Source organism: Mercenaria mercenaria, chromosome 6 (assembly GCF_021730395.1).
Source record: "Mercenaria mercenaria strain notata chromosome 6, MADL_Memer_1, whole genome shotgun sequence".
In the NCBI taxonomy this organism is placed as follows: domain Eukaryota; kingdom Metazoa; phylum Mollusca; class Bivalvia; order Venerida; family Veneridae; genus Mercenaria; species Mercenaria mercenaria.
This window is the reverse complement of record NC_069366.1, coordinates 19720001-19732695: the sequence shown is the minus strand read 5'-3', so window position 1 is coordinate 19732695 and position 12695 is coordinate 19720001. Positions and strand designations below refer to the sequence as shown.

The window sequence follows — 12695 nt, the reverse complement described above, 5'->3', positions numbered from 1 at the left end:
GCAACCAGAGTTCTGCATGGAATTCAATTCTTAGAACAATTTTGAAAGGGGGCCACCCAAGGATCATACCTGTGAAGTTTGGTGAAATTCTGCCCAGTGGTTTTCAAGAAGAAGATTTTTTTACAAATTGTTGACGCACGACGGACATCAAGCGGTCACAATAGCTCACCTTGTCACTTTGTGACAGGTGAGATAAAAATCAAGTTTGATGAAGATCCATTCATGACTCATGAATCATGAGAAGAAGTCTTTTGAAGGCATTTCTATTTTCAGTTCTAGTGGCCCCTAAAAGGGACCAACTGCCCCCATTTGTATATATTTGGGAGAGGACCTTATAATGATGCTACAGACCAAGTTTGATGAAGATCCATCAAGCTATTCTTAAGAAAAAGTCTGTTAAAGGCATTTCTATTTTCATCTCAAAAGGGGCCAAGTGCCCCCATTTGTACAAACTCGGGAGTGGACATTATAATAATGTCAAAACCCCAGTTTCATGAAGATCCTTCCAGTAGTTCATGAGAAGTAATTTAAAAGTATTTCAAATTTTGGCTCTTGCGGCCCCTAAAAGTACCCCTATCTGAACAAATTTGAGAGAGGACTTTATAATGATAAAGATCCATAAAGTGGTTTATGAGAAGATGTCTTAAAGGCATTTCTATTTTTCGTTCTAGGAGCCCCTAAAAGAGGCCAAGTGCCCCCATTTGAACAAAATTGGGAGAGGACCTGATTACGATGCTACAGACAAAGTTTGCTGAAGATCCTTCTAGTGTTTCATGAGAAGAAGTTTTTTAAAAGCTTTTTTCTATTTTAGCTCTTGCGGCCCCTAAAAGGGATCAAGGTGAACCATTTGAACTTGATAGAAATCCATGCCAGGATGCTACTGACCAAGTCTGGTGTAATTCTGACCAGTGGTTTCAGAGGAGAAGAATGATGATGCAGATCGATGAATGCCAGAGTATCCGCCTATACTAATAGCTCACCCTGAACAAAGTTCAGATGAGCTAATAAAATAATATGGAAGATTGCTTATTTTTTACAGAATCGACATATCCATGTGTAGAAACTCTCTGAGACTGGTTCTGAGATCTACACTTCTTTATTATTATAAAATATAAGTTTTACCAAACATGTTTACATAGTAGCTATTATCAACTATATTAAGGTGAATGGCTATTAGATTAAGGTGAATGTGCACCAATTAACTGTTTCAGTTAAATTAATGTCTGACCAATGGTGTTTTTAGATTTCTATGAACATACTGGAGAAAAACAGGAATGCCCTCTGGCACAGCTACATGCTTTTACATGAATCAAGAGCATCTTAAGTATTTTGCTAGAGGATCACCTGATGATTATTTCTGTGATATTGTATAAAATTCTTACCACTGGTTAAAGGAAAACTATCACTATGCATCTAATTGAAAATAATCTCAACACCTAATTCTAACTTATATTACAAGTGGCCGAGTATTGCAATGGCAATATAGAAGTTCCCTATCTGTATAAAACTTTGTTAGTGTTCGTCCCTTGTGGTTGTTGGCAACAGTGTTAAGATTAACAAGAGGACCATGATGGTCCTGAATCGCTCACCTATCCCCACATGACCCAGTGTTGAACTGAGTATGACATCGTTATTTCTATTATTTGACCTAGTGACCTAGTTTTTGAGCACATGTGACCTAGATATCATCAAGATGAAAAATTCTGACCAATTTTCATGAAGATCCATTGAAAAATATGACAAGGTTTTTCTATTATCTGACCTAATGACCTAGTTTTTGAAGGCAAGTGACCTACTTTTGAACTTGACCTAGATATCATCAAGATGAACATTCTCACCAATTTTCATGAAATATCTCATGAAAAATATGGCCTCTAGAGAGGTCACAAGGTTTTTCTATTTTCGACCTACTGACCTAGTTTTTGACCGCACATGACCCAGTTATGAACTTGACCTAGATATCATCAAGCTGAACACTCACCAATTTTCATGAAGATCCATTGAGAAATATGGCCTCTAGAGACGTCACAAGGTTTTCTATTTTTTAGACCTACTGACCTAGTTTTTGAAGGCACCTGACCCAGTTTCGAACCTGACCTAGATATCATCAAGATGAACATTCTGATCAATTTTCATGAAGATCTCTTGAAAAATATGGCCTCTAGAGAGGTCACAGGGTTTTTCTATTTTTAGATCTACTGACCTAGTTATTGACCGCACGTGACCCAGTTTCGATCTAGACCTAAATATCATCAGGTGAACATTCTCAGCAATTTTCATAAAGATCCCATGAAAAATATTGCCTCTAGAGAGGTCACAAAGTTTTTCTATTTTCAGACCTACTGACCTAGTTTTTGAATGCACGTGACCCAGTTTCAAACTTAACCTAGATATCATCAAGGTGAACATTCTGACCAATTTTCATGAAGATCCATTGAGAAATATGGCCTCTAGAGAGGTCACAAGGTTTTTCTATTTTTAGACCTACTGACCTAGTTTTTGATCCCATGTGACCCATTTCGAACTTGACCTAGATATCATCAAGGTGAACATTCTCACCAATTTTCATGAAGATCCATTGAGAAATATGGCCTCTAGAGAGGTCACAAGGTTTTTCTATTTTTAGATCTACTGACCTAGTTTTTGACCCCACGTGACCCAGTTTCGAACTTGACCTAGATATCATCAAGGTAAACACTCTGACCAATTTTCATTAAGATCTCATGAAAAATATGGCCTCTAGAGAGGTCACAAGGTTTTTCTATTTTTAGACCTACTGACCTAGTTTTTGACCGCATATGACCCAGTTTCGAACTTGACCTAGATATCATCAAGATGAACATTCTGACCAACTTTCATAAAGATCCCATGAAAAATGTGACCTCTAGAGTGGTCACAAGCAAAAGTTTACGCACGCACGGACGGACTAACGCACGGACGGACGACGGACGACGGACGCCTCGCGATCACAAAAGCTCACCTTGTCACTTTGTGACAGGTGAGCTAAAAATGCTCCAACGCATTTTGGAGCTAAGAAACAGAAACTATTTTTACTTACATTTTAATAGTGACCTTGAACTACAAGCATAAATCATGTATACAACACATTGTCTCATTATGGAGAACGTTTGTGTGCAGTAAAGACAAACACAACCCATCAATGCACATAAAAGTTATGGAGCGGAAATACTTTTACTTGACCTTCAATAGTGACCTTGCCTTTTGACCTACAACCATTTGTCATGTGCGCGACACATAGGCTAATCATGGGAAACATTTCTGTAGTAAAAAAAAATCCTTAAATGCAATTAAAAAAGTTATGGGGCAGTTTTTTTTTTACTTGACCTTAAAAAGTGACCTTAACCTTTAACAGACAAGCATAATTCATGTGTTGACACAATGTCTCATCAACAGGAATTTTTGTGTCCCTCTAAGGTAATTCATCAATGCATATGAGAGTTATGGAGCTGAAACAATTTTTACTTGACCAACATATGGCCCTCTATTCACATACCAAGTTATATGAACCTAGCTGTAATAGTTTTTGAACAAGAGAATGAAGTATTGCCATGCAATACAAAGTCCACTACTGGAAGGCACCTAATTTTCTCTATTGCAGTATAACATAATGAACTGATATCTGTCAATAATGTAAAAACAATAAACAAAACACTTGGATTAAAATTATATATAAAACACTACTGTAACAGCAATGTCAGTTGTTTTCGTATAGCATTTTTTGGCTGATTATCAAAATGGTATATTTATAGTAAAAACAAACAAACAAAAAATCTATGTATGTCCACACAAAACTCTTAACCAGGTAGAGACAGGTCAAACTAGAAATTGCTTTTGTAAACAAGAGGGCCATGATGGCCCTATATCGCTCACCTGTTATCATTGCACTTGAGGACAAGAAGGTCCTCAGAAAAAATATCTACGTCGAAAGGACAGGAACAACGAAGGGAAGAAATTTAACCAAAAAGAAAAAAAAAATCTTACAAGGTACAGATATGTCAAAATACACCTAAAAATTGGAGGTACCATCCATGTTTTACCACAGAAAAGTGGTCTCGGTTTTTCCCTACCGCCAATAATAAAAAAGTTACTAAAAATAAGCTATTTATAGTAACGTAAAAGGGAAGTAATTAAAAAAATAAAAATATTGTAAGTGAACAAAAGAAGGATCTGCCAAATAAATCTGTTGACATAAATGAAATTTCAGATCAGTATCTTCATTAGCAATGGAGATATACCCATTTTAATTTGAAATAAAGGGAGGTAATTTGACATAAAATCAGTCCATAGTTATCTACCCTGATTGTCTCAGTCCAACTAATAACGATAATAAAATTTCAAATAAGTCCTATAAGTACTTACTGATATAAATCCATTTTGATTACAATCAGGGGAGGTAATCAGATAATAACCTATGATTGGATCTGATTTGTCATGGAATCCAAGATTTATTGTTGTTGAAGATACTTTGGAAGTTTGTATCAAATTAAAACCATAAATTAAGTCTCTATATGGCTGCAAAAGCCAAAATAGCCAATTCTGGACCTTTAAGGGGCCATAACTCTGGAACCCATGATGGAATCTCACCAGTTCACGAAAGGAAGCAAGATCTTGTGGTGATACAAGTTGTGTGCAAGTTTGGTTAAAATCAAATCATAAATGAAGCTGCTATTGTGCAGACAAGGTCAAAATAGCTAATTTTGGCCCGTTCAGGGGCCATAACTCTGGAACCCATTAAGGGATCTGGCCGGTTCAAGAAAGAAACCGAGATCTTATAAATACACAAGTTTTGTGCAAGTTTGATTTAATTCAAATCATAAATGAAGCTGCTATGGTGCAGAAAAGGTCAAAATAGCTAATTCTGGCCGTATCAGGGGCCATCACTCTGGAACCCATAATGGAATCTCGCCAGTTCAAGAAAGGAAGCAAGATCTTATAGTGATACAAGTTGTGTGCAAGTTTGGTTAAAATAAAATCATAAATGAAGTTGCTATAGTGCAGACAAGGTCAAAATAGCTAATTCTGGCCCTTTCAGGGGCTATAACTCTGGAACCCATAATGGAATCCGGCCAGTTCAAAAAAGGAACCAAGATCTTATGGTAATACAAGTTGTGTGCAAGTTTGGTTAAAATCAAATCATAAATAAAGCTGCTATTGTGCAGACAAGGTCAAAATAGCTAATTTTGGCCTTTCAGGGGCCATAACTCTGGAACCCATAATGGGATCTGGCCAGTTCAAGAAAGGAACCGAGATCTTATGGTGATACAAGTTGTATGCAAGTTTGGTTAAAAAAAATCATAAATGAAACTACTATCGCGCAGACAAGAAATTGCTGACGGACGCACGGACAGACGACGGACGAAGGGTGATCTCAAAAGCTCACCTTGTCACTATGTGACAGGTGAGCTAAAAAGCGCATGTCTCCCCCAATGCAAAGTCGTATAGGCAAGAAGTCAATAGGGTTCAGGAGCGAAAGTCAAAGAGACAGTGATGGTTGGCTGCAATAGGGATCATCTACTTGGCATGTCCAGTCATCCTGCTAAGTTTCAACACTCTTGGCCTAGTGGTTCTCAAGTCACCGTTCAGGCTTCTGTGTCCTTGACCTTTGATCAAGTGACCTCAAAATCAATAGTGGTCATCTACTCTACATGTTCAATCATCCTATGAAGTTTCAACATTCTGAGTCAAGTGGTTCTCAAGTTAATGATTGGAAATTGTTTTCCATGTTCAGGCTCCTGTGACCTTGACCTTTAACAGAGTGACCCCTAAATCGATAGGGGTCATCTACTCTGCATGTTCAATCATCCTATAAAGTTTCAACATTCTGGATCAAGAGGTTCTTAAGTTGTTGATCGGAATTGGTCATTAATGTTCAGGTCCCTGTGATCTTGACTTTTAACGGAGTGACTCCAAAAACAATAGGGGTCATTTACTCTGCATGAACAATCATCCTATGAAGTTTCAACATTCTGGGTCGAGAGGTTCTCAAGATTGATTGGAAACGGTTTTCCATGTTCAGGCCCCTGTGACCTTGACCTTTAACAGAGTGACCCCAAAATCGATAGGGGTCAACAATCATCCTATTAAGTTTAAACATTCTGGGTCAAGTGGTTCTTAAGTTACTGACCGGAAATGGTTTTCAATGTTCAGGCCCGTGTGACCCTGACCTTTAACGCAGTGACCCCAAAATCACTAGGGATAATCTACTCCAGCAGCCCTACAACCCTATGAAGTTTGAAGGTTCTAGGTCAAATGGTTCTCCAGTTATTGCTCGGAAATGAAGTGTGACGTACGGACGGACGGACGGACAGGGCAAAAACAATATGTCTCCCCCAGAGGGGCGGGGAGACATAATGAAGCTGCTATTGTGCAGACAAGGTCAAAATAGCTAATTTTGGCCCTTTCAGAGGCCATAACTCTGGATCCAATTATGGGATCTGACCAGTTCAAGAAAAGAACTGAGTTCTTATGGTGACACAAGTTTTGTGCAAGTCTGATTAAATTCAAATCATAAATGAAGCTGCTATTGTGTAGACAAGGTCAAAATAGCTAATTTTGGCTCTTTCAAAGATTTAATTACTTATTTGTGTTTTACGGCGCACCAACACAGAATAGCTGATATAAGGCCAAACAGGACTACAAATTTTGGTTCCACATCTCATTTACATAGAAATAAAAACATGGAATCAAACTTTGCATACATGTTGGAATCACGGAGTTACTGCAAAACCAAGTGTTAAGACCCTATTAGTCGCCTCTTACGATCATGCAAGGGTAAGGCACTGGTTCCAATTCTTTACATCGTCCCAGAACCACATGGGGCTTTGGCCCTTTCAGGGGCCATCACTCTGGAACCCATAATGGAATCCGGCCAGTTCAAGAAAGGAAGCAAGATCTTAAGGTGATACAAGTTGTGTGCATGCTTGGTTAAAATAAAATCATAAATAAAGCTGCTATTGTGCAGACAAGGTCAAAATAGCTAATTCTGACCCTTTCCGGGGCCATAACTCTGGAACCCATAATGGGATCTGGCCAGTTCAAGAAAGGAACCAAGATCTTATGGTGATACAAGTTGTGTGCAAGTTTGGTTAAAATAAAATCATAAATGAACCACTTTTGTGCATACAAGAAATTGTTTACGCACGCAGGGACAGATGAAGGGTGATCACAAAAGCTCACCTTGTCACTATGTTACAGGTGAGCTAAAAAGGGCTTACTCCAAAAAGAAAGTCCAGATCATATGACCATGTCCATTTCATATTGATAATGTATTTTAAGTTTCATTTGAAATGGACAGCAACCAGGAGCTGAGTATACAAGGTAGATGGGTACTTTGGCATGAAAGTCCCAAAAATATGCTCAGGTCCATTTCATGTTGATGATGTAATCCAAGATTCTACTGAATATTGAATAGAAATGGTAGGAGTTACATACAGTAGGAGAGATGGAATAACAGACAGTTCAAACACAATATTCCTCTGAAGTTTTTAACAACTGGGTCATGAAAAGCAAATACTAAAGATGTTTACCCTAAACGCTATTTGCAGTTATATAAATTTTGCTATTTTTACAGGCAAATACAAGCTGTTTCCCCTACTTCAGAAATGACTATATTTTCCCCTAAAAGTGTTATATTTTCCCTTTTAGATGGTAATAATTTCCCCTTGGAATTTTATAAAAATATTCTGTTATATGCATACTGAATAATTAATAACAAGTCCGGAGTTTTCATAATTTTAAACTCCAACTACCTGGCTTTAATTTATTTTTAACTCCATTAACCCTTATGTTGCTTCAAATTTACAATTATCACAGCTACTATGAACTGATAATTATGTCACACTGTCAGATGCCAATTTCATAAGGACATTAATTTCAGTTCTTGTAAAGTTAACTCTGTCTGATATCATGGAAACCAAAAGATTCGGATTTCCCATTTTTGGGATTTATCTTGCTATATTTTCCCCTTCAGAAAGCCACAGATTGTTTAGAAAAATCCAATAAAAACCACTGTATCTTAATACCAAAGTTTTCAGTAAAGTAACCTAATAAGTACGCATTCTATTTTTTCTTAAACATGTGAAAGAAAGTAAGTAGCATGGACAGACCAGACACTGATTCATATTTTCTGCACATCCCAACACAGAACAGTATGAGATCAATACAATATATGTTACAAATATTAAGAGGTTAATCATGTACTATCAATGGCAAAAGGGTCTTTCAACCTGCTGGCTGGATACAATTGAGCCATGCCATAAGAAAACTAACATAATGCGTCTGCATCCACCACGGATCCAAACCAGTCTGTGCATCTGCGCAGTCTAGTCAGGACCCATGCTGTTTGCTTTCAAAGCCTACTGCATTTTAAAGAAACTGTAAGCAAACAGCATGGATCCTGACCAGACTGCGCAGAGGCGCAGGCTGGACTGGATCCATGCTGGTCGCAAAGGCACTATGTTGTTTTGCTTGTGGTGCGGCTCAAATATAATTTTCATAACGGAAAATATTTATGGAAACTCCTGTAGTATTCATTTTAACAAATCAATTTCCTTAAGTATAAAAGTATCACTATTGCTCGATAAAACCACACATTTTAATGGTCCTATTTTCTTGCTGAGAACACTCGACAATTCATAACCTTCCTCATCCATCTCATCTGCAGGAAGAAGATTCTCTATTGTCATTTGAAGTAACTGAAACAAATAAATGCGTCATACTCATAGGTAAAAACATAATAATTGCAATCCATGTATAAGCCATACTATTTAAAATATTGTCTGTAGCAAATATGATGGACTTCTTTTTTTCAATTGTTACATGTTTTGATTTGATCTAGTGCCCAAATGTCATACTTGGGACAAAGCGTGCCAAACTGTCACAATATACACTTGTCACAGCAAATTAATTTTATCTTTTGCAACGCTCTCCATATTGACCAGCCTAGTTGTCAATTTTCTCTAAACGATTAAAAGGGTCATAACTCCAAAGCAACAAGGACTCACAGAACATGAAATGACCCTTTGATGCATTCAGTAATCTGTTTTATTTTGGAAATGTAAACTGTTCTGAGTCACTGTGATCTTGTCCTTTCACCTACTGATCTCAAAATCAGTAGAGTAATCTGCTGGTCATGATCAACCTCCCTATTAAGTTTCATTATCCTAGGCCCAAGCGTTCTCAAGTTATCATCTGGAAACGGTTTAACTGTTACGGGTCACTGTGACATTGATCTTTGACCTACTGATCTCAAAATCAATAGTGGTCATTTGCTGGTCATTAAGTTTTGTGATCCTAGGCCTAAGCTTTCTCAAGTTACCACCCAGAAATGGTTTAACTGACCTTGACCTTTGACCTACTGATCTCAAATCAATAGGGGTCATCTGCTGGTCAAGACCAACCTCCCTATCAACTTTCATGATCATAGGCCCAATCATTCTAAAGTTACAGTCCGGAAACAGTTTAACTGTTTCAGGTCACTGTGACCTTGACCTTTGACCTACAGATCTCAAAGTCAATAGGGGTCATCCACTGGTCATGAGCAACCTCTCTATCAACTTTTATGATCCTAGGCCCAACCGTTCTTGAGTTATCATCAATAAACCGATTGGTCTATGGACTGACCCGCCGACAGACATCTGCAAAACAACCTTCGAAGGTGGGAATAACAACAGTTGTCAATTTTCACTATTTTCAACAATTATAAGGGTCATTACTCCAAAGCAACAAAGACTACCCAACTGATTATTGAACTTGGCCAAAATAATATGCCTATGAATACTGGTGACACTGGATAAGAACTGCTTAAGTTATTAAATGGACATTTTCACAACTTTAAATAATTCAATAACAATAAATCAAGAGGACTGGGAGAATCACGGTGGCTACAGAACTTGTCTGAGACATGCCCATAAACATTGTGACAAAATTTGGTAAACACTGGATAAGTACTACTCTAGTTAGAGGATTGAAACAGTCGTTTTTCACATTTCTGAGTAATTAATGGGACTATTGTTCAAAGAAGACTAGGAAGATCCAGCTGGTTATCAAACTAGGTTGAAAAAGTAAGCTCACACACACTATGGCCAAGTTTGATGAATACTGGAGCTCAAGTTAGAAAGAAGACACTGTCAATTTTGGCAATCTTTAGTAATTCAAGGGTCATAACTCCAAAGATACTGGGACAATCCAACTTGTTATCAAAGAAGGCCTAGATATTATCTAAGTGAACACTGTAACCAAGGCTGGTAAATATTGGATAAGAACTGCTCAAGTCTGACAGCAGACAACTTAAGTGAGTATCATTCTCTGTCCACCCTTGCCGCAGGTGACCACATAATATATCCAATTTCACACATACACATATAAACTAGAAATGTGTCCACGGGACACAGATGCCCCAACTACATGACAAAGGACACAAATTTTTTCCTAGCTCAGGATCCATAACTCCTACAATAGTGAATGAATCCGGACGCGAAACCCCAGGTGCACAACTGTAAATGCTGACCAACATTCCTTTAAACTTTGGTGACTCTAGGTCAAATACTTTTGGAGCTATGTGCGACACAACATTAAATTGACCAATTTTTAACTAAGTCATGGGCCATAACTCCTACATGACTGAATGAATCTGGACGCAAAACCCTAGGTGCAAAACTACACATGCTGACCAACATTCCTGTAAAGTTTTGTGACTCTAGGTCAAATACTTTTGGAGCTAGGTGCGACACATTAAAATGACCAATTTTTACAAAGTCAGGGGCCGTAACTCCTACACGACTGAATTAATCCGGATGCAAAACCCCAGGTGCACAACTACACATGCTGACCAACATTCCTGTAAAGTTTTGTGACTCTACGTCAAATACTTTTGGAGCTATGCGTGAAACAACATTCTCAGAAGGATGAACGGAGGATGGACGGACAGACATGGGCAAATCTATATGCACCCTCCCCCCAAAAGTAGGGGCATAAAAAGAACAACTACTGAACTGCATCTACGCGATACTATTTTTTTAACAAATGGTTGTTACTACACCACACTTAATATTCTGAGAATAAAGTACTTTAGTGAAAGATGCACATGGTATATCTTTTAAAAGCAAGAAATGACATACAATAAATCAATTTTATATGAATCATCTTAAAGCCTTTCCTAATGCTGAAAGAATTTTTGAAATGGGACAACTATAGAAAAGATATATTTAAATGCGCCAACAGTCACTCAAGGCACAGATTTCCCATTTAATTATACTGAAAATTCAAAATTTTTAACCAAACATATATTGTTTTTGAAGCAATAATTTACCCAACCATATGCATGACTGAAATTGTGTTTGATGTAATTTGACCATAATACGTTACCTTATAAACGAGTGTCATAAACATTCTGTACAGTTTTTCTTGTCTCACACAGAAGAACTAATGTCAGTTGAAATTTGCATCACTTCATTCTGGGTCAAGTGGTTCTCAAGTTATTGATGGGCAAGTTTTCTATGTTCAAGCCCTTGTGACCTTGACCTTTGCTCAAGTGACCCCAAAAACAGTAAGGGTCATCTACTCTGTAAGTCCTATCATCCTATGAAGTTTAAAAGTTCTGGGTTCTCAAGTTATTGATCGGAAACCATTTTCCATGTTTTGGTCCCTGTGACCTTGACCTTCGATCCAGTTGGTGAAAAATTATACTGGTCATCCACTCTGTAAGTCCTACCACCCTATGAAGATTGAAGGTTCTAGGTCAAATTATTCTCCAGTTATTGATAAAAATGGTGAGACAAACGGACGGACAGGGCAAAAACAATATGTCTCTCCCATTGAACAGAGGGGGAACATAACAAGAAATCAGCTTGTATTTTAACAGTTTCTGACAGCTGAAATTTAATTCTATCTAATTTCCATAGGAGATTTATGACAAGCCAACCTCACATCAACCCATGACGTCACCCATAGGTTAAGATACTTACATCAACTTTAGCCTGGATGTCAGATTTCTCACATGTGACTATTACCTCCATCTTCATTTTTGTGGAGGGTTCTTCCATGGTTTTCTTACATGTTAGGCACTTTGTAATTCTGAAATAAAATTATGTTTAACCTTTAAAAGGTTATTCTTATTTTAGCTCTGGCAGCAAGCAAGTTCTGGTTGAAGAGTATTTCTGCTGAATATTTGCCCCAGATAAACTATATATGCACGCCCCTACGAATATCCACATATGCCAAGTCCACCTAACATTACAAACATATATCTCTTACTCAACTGCCTTATACAGAACTCAACAGGTCAACCAAAGAACCAAAGAACCTTTAGCTCAGACAATTTATAAGCATTAAATCTATAATTTAAAGTTATTTCACTAATATAATCTTACCCCTGAGAAGAATCTCCCTGTAACTGATCACTTCCACAATGCACACAGGCCTCCCAGCTGTACGCTGAATCCTCATCTACCTCACTTATATGACCTGTGAAGAATACAAACAGAACTGTTCTGAATGACTGCATTTCTATTTGATTATAATAACTTTTTCACTTGTTACATTATTTCAATTTCAATACCACTCTGAAAAAAATTATACCACCACAAACAAACTTAACAGCAAGACGGCCATAACAGCCTTCAGCTGTTCATCTATCCTTGACCATTGGCCTTGAATATAGGTAACAAGAGGGCCCT

General features: G+C 37.6%; 1 protein-coding gene across 1 annotated transcript in view; it reads right to left on the bottom strand.

The window, feature by feature from the left end:
* Nucleotides 1-3006: 3006 nt before the first annotated feature.
* The window catches only part of LOC128557632 (DNA repair-scaffolding protein-like), a 26217-nt gene continuing 16528 nt past the window's right edge, over nt 3007-12695 (bottom strand). Inside the window, exons 4-6 of the mRNA XM_053545309.1 lie at nt 12390-12483; nt 11985-12093; nt 3007-8714 (exon numbers count right to left, since the gene is read on the bottom strand). Of these exons, the coding sequence (XP_053401284.1) occupies nt 8550-8714; nt 11985-12093; nt 12390-12483 (368 nt within the window). The 3' untranslated portion in view covers nt 3007-8549. The remainder of the gene's footprint in view (nt 8715-11984; nt 12094-12389; nt 12484-12695) is intronic.